This window comes from Lathamus discolor, chromosome 5 (assembly GCF_037157495.1).
Source record: "Lathamus discolor isolate bLatDis1 chromosome 5, bLatDis1.hap1, whole genome shotgun sequence".
In the NCBI taxonomy this organism is placed as follows: Eukaryota; Metazoa; Chordata; class Aves; order Psittaciformes; family Psittacidae; genus Lathamus; species Lathamus discolor.
The window spans coordinates 18,248,541-18,271,483 of NC_088888.1; the positions used below are offsets into that span (position 1 = coordinate 18,248,541).

Here is a 22,943-nt window from a genome sequence, read left to right on the forward strand (position 1 = left end):
ATTTTAAATTAATAACTTTTAGAACCATGTTTACTTCAAGTCAGTCAAGACACATAATTTAATTTTATATTTCATTGGTTTTGTATGTGTTTGCATTTGGAATTTTTGACATTTTATTAGAAGTTCTCCCAGTTCTGATAATCAGCCTCCCCAAGAGTACTGAAGAAACGAGAGCAAGAAGAGTGATTGACTTTTTTATTTTTTTTTTTTTTTTTTAATCCATTCTATGGAAAATGTTGATTGTGAAAAGAAAAATATTCTTTCATTTTTTTACAGACGAATACAGATTTTCATCAGTAAGAGGAAGTTTAGAAAAGGCAAACTGTAATAGAAAATAAAAACTTCTACGGAATTTCTACTTCTCCTTCCCAGAAAAGAGTCACTTGGGGGGGGACGGGGCACGGACAAAAAAAAAAACACTACCAAAGCCAAACCACTTTTGCTTGCTTGAGGAAAAGGCAAATTTCAAAATTTAAAGAGTTTAATCAGTGAATGAATAACCTGTGAATTTCTTGGATTGTTTCCAAGGAAACAACAATTGAGAAACCTGTAAGGCAGTTGAATATTATAGCTGAATATTATAAGCATATATGTTATAAGCTGAATCATTATAAGCATTGATCCGCGAGTAGAATCTCACTCTGGTTTCAGGTTAGTTTTTACACTTGCTGCTTCTTCAACTTTACACTGTTTTGGAATGAGGTGAGAGCCTAAAGTTTTTCTGCAGTGGCAGCAACCACTTTCAAATGTGCTGTTATTTTTAAATACAATGTGTAAGTGAAGGTTATGTGAAGGCTGATTAATTTTCTTTTTTTTCCTTCTGGTTTTAGTGGGAACTGCAGCCCCTGATCAGGTAAAATATGATGTGATTTATCTAAGAATTAGAATGTAGACCATGTGTACAAGATGTGATACAATAACTCTGAAAAGGATTTAGGATTTATGAGGAACAAACAACTCGCTGTAGACTTACAGTGCAAACCCTGAGGCAAAAAGAGCTCATTAGTGTTATGTACAACAGGCAGGGAGTGAGGTACAGGAAGGGATTACTTTAACCTCTCTTTAGGGTATTGGCAGAGGGTCTGTATTGTTCTATCCCATTCTAGAGAGCCTGGATTTTAAAGATGATATTGAAAAATACAGACAGTAGGAAGGGGAGCCACAGATACTGACAGCTACAGAGAAATTAATTTGAGAGAAACAGTATGAAGCTTTGAGAAGTATTTGTGACACCTTGTATTAACACCTAAGTTAGTTTCCTAGTTTTCTTAGGGTTGCTGTGTACTCAGTGGAGAAGAGCAGGTGTGTAGCTGTGCTAAGAAGTTCCTCATTCTGGAGGTTCCAGGTTCTCTATGCTGAAGATACTGGCATTTGTTAGGAATAACTACAGCCGTACTTAATTTCATTTTGCTAAAGACTTAAAAGCATCTAACACTGTTATGACAATAAGATTATCAGTGCAGTAGGTAAGAGAGAATGTTTCACAGTGGTAAAGATTTAAGAGACTTATGTGATTGTATACCTTTGTGTATGTTGAACTGCAATTAAATACTATTTGTAAGCAATTAAAGAACAGAAGAGGGGAAAACTATGGAGGGACAAAGCCAAAGCCATGAAACGGCTGCTTCAAATGAAAGCAATGTTAGATTGTATGCCATTGTGTCAATACAGTATTCTGTGTTCTTTCAGGCTTAAATTGGTGGTAATTAATGATCTGCTATCAGGAGCCACTCATGTGAGAATGTTAGCATTTCTCAAGCCAGGAGTTTGTGGATTGTTATAATAGCTGAATTGAGAGAATGTTTTCAGAATGTAACTTTTTAATCATTCTTTCAGGAATTAGCTTCCCTTGATCAAGAAAAGCAGCCTGATCTACAGCGTGGGCAGCCTCAGCTTTCTCCTGGAATTTCAACAATTAACCTGCATCCGCAGTTTCCGGGTGACTTGTTTTGACTTGTCTTTTAGTATGAGACAGTGCTTACAATTCTTTGAAGAATGGGAACGCAGCAATTTTAAGATTAGTAAAAAATTTGTTGCAGCTTCACAAGCAATTTTTTCATGAGCACAATACAGAAAAGAAATCATGGAAGCTGAAGTGGGAGGAATTAAGAGGTTGTCATCGAGCTGGGTGACTTGTTAGGAGGCAAAGACATATTTTAGGCAAAGTGATATCATGGATTACATACGTGGGAATTTAAATGTCAGCAGAGTTGAGGCCTTGTACCCCTTTCAAGAGGACACTTTACTTAGGTGCCTCCTTGCAGATTTATGCATAACTTCTCCTGCAAAAGTTTTAGTATTGTGCTTGCTTTCTTTATCACCTCTGGGGTTTTTTTTACAAGCTGTAGAATGATGGAAAACCCAATTATACTATTTTTTTTCTACTCCAGATCCTAGCAGTGTAAGCTAATGAAAAGTTCCATCATGTCTGGCACATTCAGTATCGTGTGTGAATCCTTTAAGAGCTTTCTTTTGAATGCTTTAAGGGTTTTTTATTTGGGATGTGATTGATTTCAATTCCATGTCACACAGTAGTGATTGAGAAAACATCTCCTCCTCTGCCTGTTGAAGTTGCTCCTGAAGTCTCTACTTCGAGTGCAAGTCAAGTAATTGCACCTACTCAAGTTACAGGTATTGTACTTCGTTTTTAAAACTAAAATAAATTAACAAATGACTGGGAGTTCCTGACACTATGAATTGTTCCATGCCACTTCTGAATTATAATAGCTAAGATAATGTAGCTATAAAACAGAAAGGGTTACTCTGGAAAGGGATAAAAAGTACAGAGCAGCACAGCAGTAAGGGTGCTCTCAGCAGAGCATAGGATGTACCTGCCATTTTTATGCCCTCAAATAAATTACAAAAGGAAAAAATAATAATTCCACCTCAGATTTACATGATCTGCAACCAAAATTGAACTGAAAACTTCCTGGATAGAAGTCAGGTCTTCAGGCAGTTTGCACATGTGTTCATGAAGTATACATAGTCATGTTCTTTGTGAGGCATGTAGACTTCATAAGAGCATTGCAATATCACTTTGGCTAGTCCCTCAGAATTAACACAGGCTTTGAAGTAATTGCAATGTCCAGGTAAATACTTTAGGATGCAGTGCTATGTATGGTACACATCTAGGCCTACCACAAGGTTTCCCAACTGTCATTCACAAGGAGAAATTGCACACACTTCAATTAAAGTTTAACTCTTCAAAGATGGCTTTCCTTCATGTAGGAATGGATTTTTGAGTTGCATGCATCATGCACCAGCTCTAAGTCACCCAGTTCTTTGAAGTATGATTCTGTCTGCAATTAAATTCTACTGTAAGAGAAGTAATTTTGAAATTCTACTGTAAGAATAGAAAAAGTATCCTGTCCTTCTGTAAGCATTCAGCTGCCTCCTTCAGTTACTTTAAGATGTAGTTAAATTTAACCTATTTATAAGTATTCTGAATAAATTATTCTCCTTTACAGATAACTTCTTTTTCAGGAATTACAGTTTCATGCTGCTATGTAATCTTAGCTTAAATTGCAACTAAACACAGTCATTAGTTTATTAGTATTCTTTTGCAGTAGCACACGTACTTTGAGAATTTCTAAAACTACTGTAGGGGTTTAGCATCCAATGCTGCCCATACTGAATCTCCTTATCTTACAGAATACATTCAAGCTATTAACAGACAAGTATTCTCTAATCAGACACTTACTACAGTTATTTTCTTAACCTTTGCAAGGTTAAATCATATAAATTTTTATTTTATGTTATTTTCATTTTACTTTATTTTTATGTACATATGTATAAATCTTGGATGGGATATGGAATATGTTGCTAGGAAAAGCCTAGATGGATTTTAGATTCTTCTAGATAAGGTATCCATTACAGAAGCTTAGGACTTACAAACTTGATTTACAGTTGTTTTCAGGCCTGAACTTTCTGCTTGGATTACAGAATATTCTACACATACTGAACTGTGTGGGAGAGTTTAATGTTAAATTTTTGCTTGTTTGTTTGTTTGCTTAGAAATCAACGAATGTACAGTTAATCCTGATATCTGTGGAGCCGGACACTGTGTTAATTTGCCTGTGGGATACACTTGCATCTGCTATGAGGGGTACAAACTTAACGATCAGCAGACAAAGTGCTCCGGTATGAATGGACGCTTTCAAAACCCTGAAATAACCATGCTGTGAAATGCTTGAAATGTAAAGTCTGGTCAGGGGAAATATGCTACAGAGCAGTCAGGAGTTGCTTCCTCTACTGAATGTTTCCAAACTACACAGAAACTAGTTTTTGTATGTCAAATAAAACTTGCCAACCAGTCTCGGATTATAGCCTTTCAGCCACTCAGAACTGAATGTGAATTTAATTTAATTGAATGAAACCCTTTCCTATTGTGAGATGAAAGAAAAATTGATTAGACAGATCATCTCTTCTCAGCTTTATATCAGGTATCTAAAACTATCAGACTGGTAGGAAGAAATACACTTCTGTTTGAATAAAGAATGACTGAATTGGCACCTGTTTCTCAGGATGATTTACCCAGCTACCAGCTCTGTAGCTGGGCTAAAGCCAGTCATTTTGTTAGGTCTTTCCTTTCAACCTTCTCCTAAAAAGAGAAAGTATAACATAAACATCCCAGAAGTGTATTAGGAGATCTGCAAAGTGAAGTCTTCATGTGCTTCTAAGCTAGTAAATTCTGGAACAGAGTGCTCTGATGAACATGAGGCAGAGCCCAGACTGGCTTTACGTGAGCTGTTTCAGATTTGGAAGCAGCGGTATCGGTATCTTTCCTTCATTCAGAGTATGCTGGTTCCTCCATAACTTGGATCAGAAAGTTTATTATGTCATGTTGCCAGATTGTGTACTATCAACTTTTCATGCTATTAAAAGGTCAATAACTTCACACTGATACATATGCTATTGTGTACAACTACAGTATTAAAAAAATAGTTTACACAAACAGCCAAATAGCAACTGAAAATCCTTCCAATTCATCCAAATTGTGTTAATGTCCCATGCTTGCAGCTTGTTCTCAGCTACACTGCTCATTCAGTGTAGTGATTTGAATAGTAATCATGTCACATTCTTTAGGCCAGTGAAATATTCTTATAGACTAAGCCAGTAAGTGTTTTTTCCAACCAAAACTATTTAATGCATCTCTTTTTTGCAGCTCTTAGGGAGAGGAAAACATACTTTTTCGAATAGTTGAAATAATTACAGGATCAGTCTTTTCAAAAGCAGGGCATAGAATGCAAAAAGAAGAATCACAACTAAACATGTTATTCTACAGTCTTGTGTGTTTTTATTTCTTTTATAGATATTAATGAGTGTATTCAGGCACCCCACCTCTGTTCCCTTGGACGCTGTGAAAATACAGAAGGAAGTTTCCTATGTATTTGCCAAGCTGGATTCATGGCCAGTGAAGATGGAACTGACTGCGTTGGTAATTACTGGTCTCTTCTTTTACAGAAAATAAAAATACAAAAACGAATCAATAAACTTTTCTCAGCTTTTTTCCTCAGTGTCACTGGTACTGGACTTATGTCTGGAAGTGTTTTCAACTGTTCTCACCAGGAAAACATTTGAGTAGCTTCTACTATTTTTCAAAATGATTATTTATTGAAAAACAAGTAATTATTCAGTATCATGCCTGTTTAGGAAAAATACCATTTAGTAAAAACACTTGTGGTAGAAAATACAAATATTCAAAATCCTTTCAATCACTACCAAATGTAACAGACCGTATCTCTAAATGTAACTGCAAACAGCAATAGACATTGCAGAGCAACATGACCAGTGCGCATTAGCTGTGATCTTCCTCAGGTTAGTGCTGCCTTGGGCCCAGTGTACACGCAGTGATACGCATTGTGTTTGCAACCACAGGGCTTCTCACTGTCCGCCTTGTTACAGCCTAGTTGTTTCTAGATCTCTTTCTGCAGTTACAAGCAGTGAGGTAAAGATGGAACTGTTCAGGAAGAACAGCTCTAGAGCTGTGGTTTGCAAACAGCTTCAAAACTCAAGGTTTGCTTATGTATACTTAAGACAGAGTTTAAAGGAGATGCAACTATTCAGTAATCTCATGGTGAAGCAAAGTTTCTCTTCTCTTTTACATCTGCAGATTTTGATGAATGCGCAAGACCTCATACTTGTGGGGAAGGCTATTGTATAAATACAGTTGGCTCATACAGATGTGAATATTGTGATAGTGGATACCAAATGAACAGGAGAGGTGAATGTGAAGGTAGGTTTGGACTTTTCACCAGTAATAATACAGTAGCAGTTGCCAAGCCAAGAAACTGCAATAGGACAAGCTGTTTGTTCATGTTGACTGCTGTTCCTGATCTCAAGAGAAAACTTTACATCTATGTCTTTATTTTTGAAGAAATCTGGCCATTAAATGGAAATATTAACACAGATTTTTTTGTTTTCATGTTTAATTTAAAATTCTTCTACCTGGTATATTTCTTTTAATCCCTTTCAATCTCCATTTGCTGTTTGATTTCAGATGGAATGTCTTGGCACAGTGGTTTTATATGTATTTTTGTTCAGAGTTCCCTTTCCCCAACTCACTCTGTCCTTATTTCCATGGGTTATTTGTCTAGCTTAATCTTTCTGCTGAATTTCTCTCACAGCTACTTTCTCCATTTAATTTGCCTTTAGATCATTTAGCTTTCCCTTGTACCCCAGCTAAAAATGGCAGAATGTTCAAAAGGACATTGCTTGTTTAATCTATAGAATGTCCTGGATGATGAAGTGAAGTTACCATTTATTTATTTCACAAAAACAATGCCAAATGTTAGCACTGTGTGGAATGATTAACATTGTCTGCTGTTCAAGGGAGGCTTAGCACTGCAGCTTTGAGCTGCAAAGGGAGAATTCTCAGAAGTCTGAAGTCTTAAACAAGAAACCTTTTTGAGTAATCTCTAATCTTTTCAGTTATTTGATGCCTGGAACCACAATGCAATTCCTATCATTTAGATTTAAGATGCTGCAGAGGAGTTCCCCCACTATGGACAGAACCATCACAGGACTGCTATTTTAACAGCTCTTTCCATGAAATCTCTTTAACTTCATTGTTAGTCCTTCCCTGCATACTTTATCAATTTTCTGTTTCAGAAAAAAAAAAGAAAAGCTGTCTGTTGTCCCACTGTATAACAGGCAGCAAAGGATAAGTGGGCTTTTTTAAATTTGGAAATGTATACTGGCAGGTATTTCATGTTGCAGGAGATCCTAGGACTTCTGACCTTAGAAACTTCGTATTATTTTTCAGCATGATATTTTTGCCTTTTTTGCTGTTCTTTTTTCGTCTTTCATTTTTCAACTTGAATTGTGAACTAAAAACTGCAAGCAGCCATTTCATTTTAAACATGATTTTGTTCATGCTTTAGTCTAAGTTATCTAGGACAGAATAAAATTGCTAACATGTTAGGTTGCCTAGCAAATAAGCAACTTAAAGCTGCTGTGGATATATTTGCTGCTCTGAACATTGCTAAAAGATTCCACTTTCTCTTCAGACCTTTTGTTTTTTAGATAAATATTTCACACAGTCCACTCTTACAACTACTTTTTCCAAATCTTCTCTGCAGCAGGGAATCTGTGATTAAAATATGCTAGCAATCAGAATATCCCAGTGTGTCAAATTTCTTATTAGCTTGTATTTTAAGTAGTGTGGTGGTAGTCCTCTGTCATTTAATTTAACATTAACATTTAAATTAACATTTAATTTCTGAAACAAAATTCTTTGAGGAAAGTTATTTAAAGTTGCTTAAGGGAAAAACCATACTAACACTAAATCCATCAAACCAAGGAAATGACACATTCGGGGAATCATTTCACCATGTCATTACACCTACACATTATAGTCACCTACTGACAGATTCCAGATTCCACAAATAACTTCTTTCTATTTCTACCTCCTCCACACTTCAAAAACAAAGGCAAGAATCCTCCAAGCTGCATTCAATATGCACAGTTCGCTTACGCTTCCTCATCCTATCTTCATTCTGCCTTCAAGCTATACTGACACAAGCTCTGTTGTGGGCCTAGCCTGGGAAACAGCAAGCATGTATATATTGTTGTTTCAAAGTCTGTTGTTTATGTAGAACAGTGTTACATGCATAGTTGAACATCATGGCATACAATTAAGTTTTCCTATAAAATATTCTTTAAGCTTTGCAGCATTTAGACTTTGACTGAAATTTCTGTAACAGATACTTCATTCATGTTGTGTGTTTTGAGGGCAGATACAGTCCTGAGAACAGGTTTCATTGGTGTTGGGACAGGTCTTTGGTTTCATCCAAAGTGGATTTTCTTTAATTAAATAAAAAAAAAAATCTCACAGCAGTTCCACTGGGAAATGCTTGCAGGCCTTCATTGTAGTGGCTGAAGGGGCTGCTGCTGTTTATATGAGGAAGTATTCTCAGCTGAACAATCGTGAGTCTATCAAAAATTGTGATTTGCCCACATCCAGTGAGTTGTTTGGAACTGGATGTCCAATCCTCTGAAGTTTGGAGTACTGCCAGTTAACTTACAAGTGTCAGAGGCTACTTTCCTTCTCTGTAGCTTGTTCCCAAAACTAGGAGTAAACTATCTCCCTGCTATCTCTTCTGGAGTGGTAGTCCTTAATTGCAGAAGGCACAAATGGTCAGCTTGAGGCAGAGTCAGGAGAGGAGCTTAGGAAGCTGGGTTTACAGGTGACTGGCAATTTCATTAGTCTGTGTACTGCATGAAGCAAGTATTTGGTAGGAAAGATAATTATTGTGCAATTAAAGACCATATTATAAAATTATAGTCAAGGCTGGAATGAGGCTGCCCAAGCTGTTTAAATTCCATCCTCTGACCATCAGTCACGTGGCAGCAACTTGTCTTCGAATATAATTTTTGTATGCAGTCTCCTTTAGGTTGTATATATTGTATTTATTGTTGGTTTGTTTGGGGTGGGGTAAGAAATTCTTGGTAGATGCTCAGAGCCAGGACATAAGATCTATCGGTATTTTAGGGCATACCTCTTGTTTTTCATGGATAAACTAGCACCTCTGCTAATTCAACAGTTCCCTTTATCACCCTAAACATTGCCAGCCTCAGTGATGTGTGTTTCTAGTGCCTTCTTTCAGACATAATTAATTCCTTATTCTCTCTAAAAATCTTTTGATTTACATTCAAACAAAATTTTTCCACATAATATTTGCATGCAGCATAACTCTAGAACTCTGAAGAATACCAAATTGCTCTTTGCTTTGAGAAGCCAGAGGAAGTGCATTGTTGTTGCAATGCACTTCCAAAGTCTCTTGAGACTGACTATAGGAAGAACCTCTGGACACTTCATTATGGTAAAGGTGTGATGTAAACAAAGCTATTCTTACTTTCCTAAGCTGGAAATGTTATCTGCTGTATGTTTTGGAGGGCCTACCAAAGAATCATAGTATAACAGAAAATTCAGATTCAGTTGATATGATACTATGACCTGATTTATTTCTCGCAGATGTCCCTTCACTGGTACTGATCTGTGAGAACTTGTACATTCCGGGGTCTCTAACAGATAAAAGTACACAACTCTAAATGTATCAGTACAACATGAGCACAGTAAGAATAAACAGATTAGTTTATTGTTCAGTGTTCTGTTATGGCTTTGACTGTTATTTCCTATTATCTTCTCTTTTAAAGACATTGATGAATGCCTGACTCCAACTACTTGTCCAGATGCACAGTGCGTTAATGCTCCTGGCTCTTACCAGTGCATTCCTTGCAGAGTGGGATTCAGAGGCTGGAACGGGCAGTGCCGTGGTATGTTCGGTACTCTTTGAATCTCCAGTTACAGTGCTTGTTATGAGATGCCGTATTTCCTATTTCACCGGTGTTACAGCCTGATGACAGCATTGTGCCCTGGGTCCCCATTTCATCAATTATAATTGAAAATACGAGATTTTTAAATGACTTTGTTCTCAGACACAGTATACAGGAAGAAATTGTGTTTTACTGTAGATAAATTAACATTGAATCTAGAGTGCAAATGATACAATCATAATTACAAATCAAAACTCTTGAAATAGAAAATATGGAACTGAAAGGGATGTTTTATTGGTGAAATGGTAATAGGCCATTGCTTGAAGGTATTAGCAAATGGCAAAAGCATGGATGCTAATACCTCAGTGTGACTGGCAGGCTTTTTAATAGAACGTGGGAGTTTGCTCACACAAAGCATGTTCATAAAACTTCTTAACTATCTGTACTTCCAGCAAAACATCAACACATCTTAAAGCAGCTTGTCTCACTTTAGGTATTTAGGTTAGGTTTTTAGGACAGATTTCTTGCATTATAGTTCTGTTGATATGTTTTCAAATGTTAGATTTAATTTTTGTTTCAAATCAGTTTTGGCTATTTCAGATAGGTAAGAAAGAGCAAATGAATCCAAAATAAATAATCTTTTGCTGTTTTGAGTGCCACTTCCTGGGCACTACCAGAAACTTAAATTTGACCTCAGTTGCAAAGGGTCTGCTGTCTGTTGTGAATCCTTCTGTCCACTCTGTGTGTAACGCATGGCCTATAAATTGCGATGGTTGGAGTAACCGTGTTACCTAAAAGGGTGTATAATAATCTACATAGGGAGTGTTTACATTATTATTGTAGGTCAGATTGACAGTGTACTTTCATAGCTTATTTCCTAATTGTTCCCAATTGCTGTGATTTGGTTCAGTTCATGAAGCAGTCTAGGATCACTGGCTGAAATAGCTCTGGAAAATGGGCATCTACTGTGCTTCAGCCACAAATGGGCTTTTGATCTGTGGAGCAAGACTAGAGCCAAGTTGCAGTGAAGCACCTGAAGAATGTATGGTGTGGCTGTTAAAGCCTCACACTCAGTTTTGCTATACAGGTTCTAAAGAAGGCAAGAAGGCGGATTGTAGCAAATGACTTGTCTGAACATATCTGGCTGTCACAATTTATTAACATGTCATAGCTGCATTATTTGGCCGTGTCATTTGACTTACTGTTGAGGAATGAATATCTAGGTAATTTCACAGATTTTAATGGAGTTATAGCAAGCTAGAAATGTTTACCACAAACTGATACAGTTCACATAGCACACATTACTCCACGTTCATCTTTGGTTTGCTCCTTCCCACCTGTCTAGATTCCTGCTGCCCTCGCAAAGAGCGTGGCACATGCACTATCTTAGAAGGGTTTCCCCTTACTTAATTCCTTTTCCAGAAAATCTAATGTTGACTTAATTTTGTGTTCTTACCTGACATCAAGCTTGATTTCTGTACCTATTCATGAAAGCACCCTGGTTGAAAATCCCATGGCATAGTTTTCACTTGTTTTGTTCATGCTAACCAGGTTAGTAGGAGCAAAATGAGATTAAAAAAAAGGTCACTGTTCTGCTCTGATTTACAGAACAGAACTAAGCCATGTAAGGGATAAGTCTTGGTTCCAAGTTGCTAATAATTTTTTCCTTGTATTACTGCATGTAGTTACCATTTTTCCTTTGTTTTATGAAATGTTCTAAGCCTAGACATCTCTCTCACATCATTAGTGATGTGATCAGTCTTCATTTTCTGTTTATGCTAGACTTACATCATGTTGGAAATGAGCCATACGCATTTTGGAAAACGTAATGCAGATAGTTTGTCTCAAGTCTGTAGCTTTGCAATATGGTACAGTTTAAATACACTGGAAAGGAAAATATTTCCCAAGTTATCTATGAAGAGTATTTAGGTCTATTGTTCCATTAATTCATTTCTTTCTGCTGTTAGTCTAGGTCACTTTTAAGAAAGTCTAATGAAACAGTTCAACAGTTCTTTGCTGTTGATATTGTGATCTTCCATGATTGCTGAGTTAAGTTCTCTGTGTTTTAACAAATTCTTGAATTAGAGCATTGATCATATACACTGAGAGCAAAGGTGGTGTTTTGTTGAGCAAGCATGTTTTGTGACAGTAGGGATCTGAGAATTAGTCTTGCCTACTGAACTGCCATAGCAGAGCACCTATGGATCTGTGCTGTCACCTTCTTGGAGGATGTCACTTCATATTCTTGGTCAGGCTGCAACAGGGCATCCTTTTTATGGAGTTAGAGGCTCAAGTGAGGAAACAAGATCTGTGGGTCATTTGAAATTCAGAAAATAATAGTGATTTCATTTGTGCCTGGGGAAAGATGGGCTTTGTCAAAGGGCTTTGTCAAAGTCAGATTGTACAGGAGATTGTAAAAAGCCATGAACCATAAACATATATGAGAAAAATAGTTACTGCAGATATTCGCAATAGCTAGTAAGAGCTATGCTGATGATTTAAAGACCTCTAATCTTTTTCCAGCTCTCCCTGTGTTACAGCTGCCTTAAATAGCTTGAGCACCTCAAATAATCAGTAGTTTTATCTTTTATGTTGATGGATTTTGTGTGCTTTGTGGTGGCAAAAGACAGGATAATTAGGAGTAATGTGATTTCTGGCACATGAAAGTAAATAAGGTGTAATTCTTCTTCTGCATCAGTGAAGTTATGAAATACAGCTTTTTCTAAACAAACAGGGACACCTGCTTGCTGTTAACTACATCCCCAAAATAAATAAAGAAAACTTGAAAATTAACCTTTTTTTTTTTTTTTTTTTTGAAAGTGAAAACCACTCCTAGGAAAAAGCCAGTATTGACTACTGTGGAATACTAAATTAATTCTGTATGGATTTATAACATAAGATGTTATTTATATATGTGTTTGCTCAAGAAATTCTTGAAAATTATTCTTAAATAGTAATGCAGCAATTTTCACGTTGGCTGACTTAAGCTAATTTTAAGTTAATTAGCTAATGTTAAGGGAAAATTACGGGCAAAATAATATTATTCAGGTACGGATGATGTGGACATAGTTCATAGTTCAACTCCTGCTTAAAAAAGAAAAAAAAGAAAGAAAAAAGGCTTGTTACTGTGGTCCTTGTAGTACAGGGATGAAATTACCATTTTAGTCATGTGGGCTCTGAGTATAGTTGAGTGTTTGAGCACAGGGCAGCTCAAGTTCAAATCTTTTTTTTAAATTGATACAGAATTGTCAAGGTCAAAAGAGATGGGAAAACTTATTACAACTGTGCTTATGGCGGAATTTGGATAAATTCCCAAGCTCAGCTGAAAGATGGTCGTACCTGAGTTAGTTAAATGCTTCTGCTTTCTTTGTATTCACAGATATAGATGAATGTCAGTATGGCAATCTCTGTACAAGTGGTCGTTGTGAAAATACAGAGGGATCTTTCAGATGTATTTGTGGCCAAGGTTTCAAACTCTCTGCTTCAGAGGATCAGTGTGAAGGTAGGAAAAAATACAATTAGAATTCATTAGGTTACGCTTATCTTTTAGGTGATATTTTTCATCTAACACTATTCCTTTCAACAGGGAATCAACAAATGTACAATATTGAAGCTAAATAACCAACAATGTAAGAATATGTATTTTCATTTTATGGCTTCACTGGTCACATTGAAGATTCTGCCATTTGTTATAAAGCAAATCAAGAACATGTAGTAATATTTATATTGCTAAATAGGAATTTCTGCAAATCCTTGGCATCTTCAGCATTTTGGAGGTTTGGAGATAGTGGCTTTCACTGCCTTAATTGCTTTTCTTTCTATCTATCTTTTTTTCCTTTCATGTGGGTAAGTGGAATCCGAAAAAAAGCAGGCTGTATCCTCCTGGAACCCAGTAGTGTCAGTTAACACTGAGCTGATGCCTCACTGCATTTCAAGTAGTACATTTAGGAGAGAGAAAGTTTGGGGTCTTATTTCTGAGAACAGAACCTGTACCTCCCGAAGTGTCAGGTTCGACATTGCTTCAACAAAATTCACATCTGGACTGCTCCAGTAGAACAAATTTAGGATGAAGTTAGAGCAGAGTTGTCTAAGAGAGAACCTACAGTGTTTGCAGGAAGAATTAATATCCTTACGGAGAGGGGACTTACTGAAACCTCTCCCCAGACGTAAAAATCTGGGAGAATGTCTCTAAGCTGTGGAAGTACACAGAAACCTGAACATTTCTTTGTCAGATGTTGGTTTTTCTTCTTTTCCCTTCCCCCTACCCTTTCCTAAGTGTCTGTGTACAACACCGAACACTTTCAGACTTCAGAGTGCTAAAAATAATACAGTAAAACTAAATGATCGTTCATATAACTTTGTCAGGAAGTTTGAAACAAAACATCAGTGTAAGTGAAGTGTCTTGAGTGAGTTAAATGTGCTGTCCAGGACACACAGCAGACTGGTCTTGGGGAAACTATGTAGACAAAGTTTGACTGCTTCCTCTGAGCCTTCATGGAAAAGGGCCCTTGCCAAGCTGAGCTGGCATGAGCAAACTGTTCTTAAAGTGCAGCCTTCTAAAGTAAGGACCCGTACACGTGCCCAGATGCTTCATGCAGCCCTGCAGATTTCAGTGATCCTTAAATTCAAAACTTCTGTGGTCGCAAGGGACCATTACTCAAGAGGTCAGACTACGTAGCCATAACACAGACCTGAAAAACCTCATTGAGTAACTTTCTCCTGTTTGAATTGGAGAATATTTTCAGAAAGACATTCAGCCGTGTCTAAATCCTAGAAGTGACTAAGAACATACCGTATCAATTTAATTACTGTTCTTTAACAAGTATTTTATAAGTAAGGGAAGGAAAACAGGCTTCCTAGCTCAAACAAGACATGTGCTCTGTTCTGAATTCAAAGTGCCATTCCCCTCCAATATTTTGAGTTTTTCATAGGAAAATTTCAGTTTGATGTTCAAGTCCATCTGTCAACCCAGGCTGACACCAGTTTGTAAGAACTGAAGCTGTGAGGGATTAGCAGTGGTTGTGGCAGCAAAGAGACATTTCCCCATATTTAGAGGATTAATACTATTACAAGGCAAGTATTTAAAGGAGCCTTAAGGTACAACTTAATAGGAAAACAGCCTGTCAGTGTGCATCTGAAAACCACACCCTGTTAAAAGGTGGTGGAAAGTATTTTGTGGGTTTTGCTGACTCACTGGAGTGGTTGGTTTGTTACCTTTGCCAGATAAAAAAGAAACAAAAGCAGCTCTCAAGCAGCCTGAGTGTGTATTTGTGTGTCTGTGTGTATGCATTTGTGGGTTGAGGGTTATACACAGACACTACAGGAGAGAATGCTGAATGCAGTCATTGCAAGGAAAGCATCCAATCTGCAATTTCATATTTTTTTACTCATTATATACTGTCTGTATTTGTTAATAAATAAGAATGAGAGAAGCAGTACTGGATACTGACACTCTGCTTTGCTGTTTTGTTCAGAATGGTTATTGTACTATTTGATTAGTGACTGGCATTTTCAGATGTGTTATGATTTCACTGTCTCTTTTGCTACAGATATAGACGAATGCCAGCACCAATCACTTTGTACAAATGGACGCTGCAGGAACACAGAAGGATCTTTCAGATGTATTTGTAGTCAAGGCTACACACTGTCATTCACTGGAGATCAGTGTGAAGGTAAGTTTGTGGACTTAAGCTGATTCTTTTTTTTTCAATGAGATCTTGAGAATTTCAGCTATAGGCATGAACCCTTTTGATAATGGGGCAGACAGACTGCTTCTGTTTCTTTCTCTGTGCTTTACTGTCAACCATTCAACAGTCCCCACCTACACAGGCACGTATGTAATGGATTCTTAGAAATAGTCCCTGTCATCTTTCCACACACAAGAAATCAGCACATGCATTTCCAACAGTAAGATTGGAAGAGCAGTTGACATTATTACCAAATACAATTAAATCTTTCCAAACCTTGTTGCTCAAATTCTGACACAGAGGTTCTGTATTACAAATGCTTCTGCCAGCATATATTATTCACATGGGGCCCTGCTAAGTTAAAACTCCTTCTCCAGCTGGTTTTGGGAACCTGTAGCCAGCCACCACAATTCCACATGTGCACTGGCAGGAAAGAATTTAGTATAAGATGAGCTCCAGGGGGATCTGCTGGAGCTCACAGCTTTCACTGTCTCAGAAGGCAGTCTGCATACTGAGCTTGTAAAAACAAAAATAAGAGGTGAAAGAGGTACAGTAAATGTAGGGAGAAATGCTGTGTTATAGAAACCAGAAACATTTATTAACTCTCTAGGGGAACAATTTAATTGTCCACTAATTGGCAAACAGGTTTTTTTTCTAATGAATTATTTCAAAGCTACTTCCTTCTCTCCGTTGTTGGCTATACCACCTGATACAGTCAGCCTGCTGTGCTACTCATGGTCACCTTGAGCGTGTGAGATTACTTAGTAGTGAATTTCAGGAAAGACTACCTCAGTTGCTTCCTTATCTCACCCTCAGAGTGAGGAGAAAAAAAACTCCCAGTTAAAGTCTCACCATACATGTGGTATTTGCACATAAAAGCTTTCCAGTATCTGGTGTGCTTTCTGTAGCTGCTGATACCATGGAAGACACAGTTTCCTACTGCTGTTCTACCTAATAGTGTTCTGCTGCTAGGTTATCCTCCACACAGCACTCTAGGAAGCAGTTCCCACCTTCTCCGCCACAGCAATAGGTCAGGAACTCTTCGAGTGATCCAGGCAGAAGAGCCAGTTCCCCCTGAGACAACCAAAAGGTGTCTTCTCAAGTCAAAACGTGTAATACCAAGCCAGACTTTGTAATCAATAATACTGATTGTCCGTATTCAATGAGTTGACAGCATCTCTTGAAGTTTTCACCAACAAGGAATAAGAATATCTTACAAAATCTCCTCAGCACAGAGATCCTTTTTGATACTGGAGAATCTGGTCACAGAAGAACTTAACACAATCTTCTCAGAGTTCCTGGTGAATAGCAGCATCACTTGCATCAGCTTCAAGAAATGTGGGCTGATGATGCAAGGCACTATAGAATTCAAAGAATTCTGTCAAAGAATTTTGCTCTCACATGACTTCATGAGTTGCAACAGATGCAGAGATACTGTGTCAAGAATCAAAGAAAAATGTGATGGAATGGATCACTGGTCCATCCTGCCTCCCAGAGGCAGAACAGATCATATGGTGTCACTCCTGACAGGTACCAATCTAACCTGCTCTGAGCAGGCTTCAGCAGATGAGACTCCAAAGGTCTCTTCAAGCAGCCTGTGCAGTGCTTTGTCGTCCCTGTGTTAGACTTTCTTTTTTCCCAAATGTGTGATGGTAATCTTCTGTTGCTGCAGTTTAATTTATGAGTTCTTACCTTGTCCACCTTCAGCAATAAAGGTTCTTTCTTTCTTCTGCATAGCAGAGGGAGATGGTGAGAGAGTGGGATACGTAATCGTTTCAAAGCATTTTTGGTTCCTCAGCAAGAAGTGTTACAAACCATCAAGTCTGCAGAGAGAGGTTTTGAATTAGTAAATGCTGTTAGCATGGGTGAGCATATGAAATGGTGAGTTAAACCATCTTGTAGTGAAGAAGAGCAAATGAAATACAGAAATTAATATAAGTCCATTGTAGCTGAGGACCAAATGTTGTCAGAACTTCTCTTCAGACGGCTTTGGCGCATTTCATACAGCCAAGTCGTCATGGGAACTGTTGATGCTCTCCATCACTATGCAGTGGCCTCCCAGGGCAAATTCATGCTTTATCATCTTCTCTTCCTTGATCCTGTTCAAGGCCAATTTTCAAAGAAATAATAATTTCAGAAGCTCTCAAGGCAAAAGAAGAGGGATTGGATCATGCAAGGAAAAAGAGTAAAACTACTTACTCATCCCAGGGTCTTTGTCTCATTTGCAACAGTCTGTAACCACATCTTTTGGCTTTTTCACCCAGTGACAGAGTGGTTAATTTCTGTAGAGACAGTTTGTTCACTGAAGATTTTCATAAATGTTACAAGTCCTGCAAAAAAATTTATTCATCTCTTGAAGTGGAAGAAATTCTTTTGTGCTTTCATTATATCCTTTCAGTATTTTCTGGAAAACAGAATATTACAGACTGTTTTTTGCACCTTCGAAATGAAGTTTGAACAGACTGTGCTTGTTCTGCTGTCATTAAGAACACTTTGACTGCTTCATCTTCTATACATTCACCTCTCTTGCTTTTCCTCACCTTGTGATGTAATTATTTTTGAAGGCTCCTTGAAGCATTCAATGCACCTTTAGGGAACTCAGTTGACTACAAGTTTAAATCTCACGTTCTTTTCATGGCTTTTCTTATGACTCAGTTCAGCCAGATATGTGCATGGACTACAGGGCAGAGCTTCCATAAAGAGACTATCACTGTGAGAAGACATACAGTGTTTCTTCACATGATGGCTTCTGATTTTTTGCTTAGCCTATTTACCTGTTTTCTAATGCAGGTAAAGAGGAGGACAGAAACTGTGGGTACAGCAAAGCACAGTTGTGTGAAGAGTCATGCAAATTCTGTCCAGTTTCTCAGACTCAGGGGTGGATGGATGGGCATTTGCCACATCAGAGAATACCCAAAAACGTATCAGGCCATAAAACCACAGTGATGGGCAAATCACTTGCAAGAAATGTGCTTAATTATTTAGTAAGGATTTCTTCTACTTCAGAAGCTTTCTTAAAAATGTAGCAGCTCAAGAAGAGCTTTTTTTTTTTTTTATCATTATACACATGTGCAAACTTCTAGGGATATTGCAGAATTATGCTGTGCTTGTTTTCAGCTGTGCATTTTACAGCTCTCTGGCTAGTGTTTTTTGTCTGGAAGCCTTTGCACAGTATTCCACTTGCTTAAGAATAAAGTTAATTTGCAAATGATTGTTCTATACATTGGTGTGTACATCTGTGTATGCATCCTTGCACTGAAGGCTTCAGAAAACAAAAAAGCTGGACTGAGACCTTCAGTTGCATCTGAGAGCAATAGTCCCTGTGTCCATTCCTGTCATAAATGCCTGTATACCTTGTAATCCAAGGCCAAAGTACCTGCAGAGACTTGCTATTATCTGCTTGGAAATTAGTAGCCTGGAAGTACAGCCCAGCATCCTCAGGTGGGCTGTACACACAACCTTCTACTTGAAGATAGAAAAAGAAGTTATTTCCTAGTAGTCAGAGATCTTCAAGATGCGTGACCATATGTATGTTTATATTATATCTGCCTTATGTTCTCATTCAGCATCTTGTCCTTGAGATAAAGTGACATTGAGACTTTCTGCTGTGTTGCCCTTAAAATGAGGGAACACGAAGTGAGTGAACCTGTGGCCTTGTCACAACATGGAGTATAAATGTGTACCAGATGGATTTACATATCAACTATACATCTCAAAGAACTCAGATTACTGGAAAAGAGTCTCTCTGAAGCACAGGAGGCTCTAGTGTTCTCCTAGGGGCCTACAGAGATTCTGCTAGCTGAAATGCTCAAGACATGCACATTTAAAGGGTAGTAAAAAGCACTGAAGATCTCAGGCATGAGTTACTGTCTCTGATTTTTCTGGACATTCTTATGCAGCAACCATAGCACCTGTGAAAAGTTGCATTTCAGAGCGGGAGGTATGCATCCTATATGGAAAATAATGAGTTTTGACTGAATTTGGCAGAAGACGCCTCCTTGTTGTGAGACTTGGCATTAATTCAGCGCAAGGGAGTAGTTCGTTTTTTTTCCTTCATGTGCCTGGTCAAAATTAATTGCTGTTTTAAATAAGCCACAATTTATTTCTCAGTTCAAAAATTATTATAAAACATGTGGTTATCAAAAGGTCACAACTTTGTCAGCATTAAGTGCAGTTTTATCTGCAATAACATTCATTTATCTAAGAAAGCTATCCCTATTTCTGATTTTTATCAAAATAGATTAAATCCCAAGGATAATTGCAGTCTGATACAGTGTGGTCTTTCCAGAGATAAGTGTAGAAATGAGGGCATGTCCTCATTTTTAATTACAGTTGTTTTTCATTCCTGCAACACAGGAAAAAGTTACAATTCTAATCAGCTAGAATCCCTGCTTAAGAAATGAGAATAATCACAGGCAGTGGAAAAAGTCTTTGATAACTGTTTTTCAAAGGAAACTATCTGCATTATCGGAGCAATAGACTCAGTGAATTATTAGGTAGGGCACTGTGAAGGCAGGGTGAAATTGCTTCTCAGATGCTTCTTTTATTTGACTCTTACTTTCTGTTTGCTTTTAAAACTTGGGGGCACAGTCATCAAATGCCTTGTGATCTTCAGCTGTAGTGAAAATAAGTGTATAATATTCCTGGAGGAGAGGCACTTGCTGAGTTAATCTTGTACCCACAAACAGAGCTGTGCTCTGTTTCCTCCATTGGGTTGCCTTTAAGCCCCTTGAAAGACAACACCAAGACTTTAGGTGGGAACAATGCCAGTTCTTGAAAAATTTGATTACTTTGTATCTGGTTTGTGTCCTGAAACTTGCCCTCCTGTGTGTAAGTCAAAACATTTATCCCATGGATATCAAGACACAGTCTGCAGGCCTGAGGCTTGATGCTGGGAATGTAGTGTACAGGCAGCTGGGAGGCAGACTGCATTCCCTGACTCTGGATGTGGATTTATGGCTTGGATGCTGCACTGTGCAAAAGCAGCTTTTCAGCTTTGCAGCCAAGCTGCTAAGCCTGTGAAATGGCTTTATTGCATCACATGAACTGCATGAAACAGTAACTGTTGATACATCCCTATGTGCAGTGTGGTCCCTGTCCTACAAGCCTCCTGTCCACGTGGTTGTTTTGTGAGTAGTCTCTGCAGGCATGTCTTGTCTGGTGTATGACACACCAGCTCTGCTTTAGCTTGCCCATACTCTGGATGCCATCTGAGCCAGATCACTTCCAGCTTAGGGATCTCTGTGTAGTGCTCTAAACATGTCCAGAGATGCCTATTGCAAAGTACAGTTTTGCATTAGTAGGCAATTTCAATGTCTGTCTTCTAAATATACAGCTGCGTGGATTTCTTGTTAACTGCGCTATGGTAACACCATGGTCACCACTGGAGTACGGTAAAGAGTGGTGTAAAGATTTGTTATGATAGCTTTCACGAGAGATGCAGATGGCACATTAGATGTGTTTGCTAGGAATAAATGACATACAAACTCAAAGCTCTCTAGACATACAAAAAGCCTGACGATATGATGAAAGGAGAATCAAATGGACATCCTAATAAACATGATTTCCACACATGCACACATGGTTATTATAGGGCATTATAGCTTCAAATTGCTATGTTAATATCTAAGTTTTATCAGTTTTTGCATTATCTAATAATTCAGTAATACTTTTGTTTCAGATATTGATGAATGCCTGCAAGACAGTGATATTTGCCTTCGAGGAAATTGCATTAACACTGACGGGTCTTACAAATGCACTTGCCCAGATGGTTTCCAGCAGATAGCAAATAGGGGATGTCAAGGTATGAAGCAGTTATAAAAAAATACCTGGATCATTATAATAAATGTGCAAGTTTGTAAGCGTAACTTGTGATAGTCACAGATCATGCTAAGGGAGAGAAACTCATTTGTAAATTGTAGTACTTTTTTTCTCCTGTTTTCTATTTCTCTCTGTAAATATATGCTGAGAAACTTTTTCAAGAGGCTGAAGTCTCAGGAGCAGGAGACTGGACTTTTCCTTGGCACCTCTCTAATACACAGTTTAGACTTGGGCTGAGAGTCTGATTTCCAGCTGGTCTATGTTGAAGACCTTGTGCAACCAACAGTGAATTTCCTGTAAAAGTTCTGAGTATTCTGTGTGACTGCTTTCTAATTCAGAAAATATTGCATTCAACTTAAGGAAGTGACCTATTAGACCTTGCTTTAGCAGATAAAAGAGAATTGATCGCAAACTATAAATCAAAGCCAGCTTTGATACCACTCTGTTCTCTTCACTATATAAAGTAGTAGTATATAGGCTTCATTTTTAAGTGGATAAGTATAACAAAACAGAAAGTACTTATAAGCCAACCAAGGGACAGACAGTTTTGACAGTATTTTTAACAAAAAAATATGAATGAAAATTAAAAATCCATTTCAGGTAAGAGCACCACATTTGAGAAGGAACCAACCGGGTGAAATAAGAACTTGCTGTAGAGGGGAGCGAGACTGCTGGAGAAATAGCCAGATCAACATCCAAACAAATGGAAGAAAGGAGGAGTTGATACAATGAATACTGACACATTAGAATAGCAAAGAACTGGATGCAGTGAAAGAACAATAAAGGGGAATGTTTGGCTAGCAGAATTGAGCATGGTTAGACTTTTTTTTTACTGGGCTGAGAACTTGTTAAGCTCTTACAGGATGCAATAGTGGGATTTTTATTTGTCAAGCATGGGTATCTTCAGTATATTTTCTTGTCCTGTATTTTGCACTGGACAAGGCTAGCCATACTTGCATCGTAAATGATAACTTCTTTACATTTCAACAGTACTTTCCAAATATTTTAAGCGTCAGCTAGAATGAGACATTTTGAAATGACTGAAAGTTGGTTCTGTCAGGGTTCTGTAATAGCAAGAAAAAAAAACACATAACATTTTTTGAGAAACCTTACCTGGAGAGACAAGATGCATGGCAAGAGATCCAGGTAACAGGCCACTGGTGCCAAGTGAGCAAACAATATGCATTTCAATATATCCGTATCTATATTGAAAAAGGGGTCTCAGTCATGCTTCTAGGATAGTGGTCTACCTTCTGGGACATGGTTACCGAGAAGGATTAAGGGGTCAGCAACACTCAGCTGAATGTGAGCTTCCAGTGCAACCCTATGCCCAGTAGGACTAACGCACTCCCCAGAAGATGAAAAATCAGAATATGCAGCAGGAGTAAGCAAGGTTTGTTTCCCTCTAGTTTGCACTGATACAACTGCTCTTAGCACATTGTTGTACATTGACATTCTGGTGCCCACAATTCAAAAGGGATGCTGAGCAGTCAGAGACAAACCCAAGAAACTGATAGCCAGGGGAGGGGAATTGATTGCATGCTTTTAAACTGGAGTTTTTTATTGTACAAAAAAAAAAAAAAAGAAGAAAGGTGACTTGATCATAGCCTTATTATGTTCAAAGGAAACAGTAACTGAAAGTAGAAAGCTATTGAATTA

General features: G+C 37.9%; 1 protein-coding gene across 8 annotated transcripts in view; it reads left to right on the plus strand.

Moving 5' to 3' along the window:
- LTBP1 (latent transforming growth factor beta binding protein 1) overlaps nt 1–22,943 on the plus strand; it is a 196,775-nt gene that overhangs the window by 131,440 nt on the left and 42,392 nt on the right. For 5 of the 8 annotated variants that reach the window (XM_065679916.1, XM_065679920.1, XM_065679918.1 and 2 more), the window contains 10 exons: nt 831–853; nt 1,837–1,939; nt 2,533–2,631; nt 4,015–4,140; nt 5,312–5,437; nt 6,113–6,235; nt 9,658–9,777; nt 13,157–13,279; nt 15,327–15,449; nt 21,145–21,267. In XM_065679916.1, coding sequence (XP_065535988.1) covers nt 831–853; nt 1,837–1,939; nt 2,533–2,631; nt 4,015–4,140; nt 5,312–5,437; nt 6,113–6,235; nt 9,658–9,777; nt 13,157–13,279; nt 15,327–15,449; nt 21,145–21,267 — 1,089 coding nt within the window. The remainder of the gene's footprint in view (nt 1–830; nt 854–1,836; nt 1,940–2,532; nt 2,632–4,014; nt 4,141–5,311; nt 5,438–6,112; nt 6,236–9,657; nt 9,778–13,156; nt 13,280–15,326; nt 15,450–21,144; nt 21,268–22,943) is intronic. The other 3 variants (XM_065679917.1, XM_065679921.1, XM_065679922.1) reach the window with 1 other exon arrangement.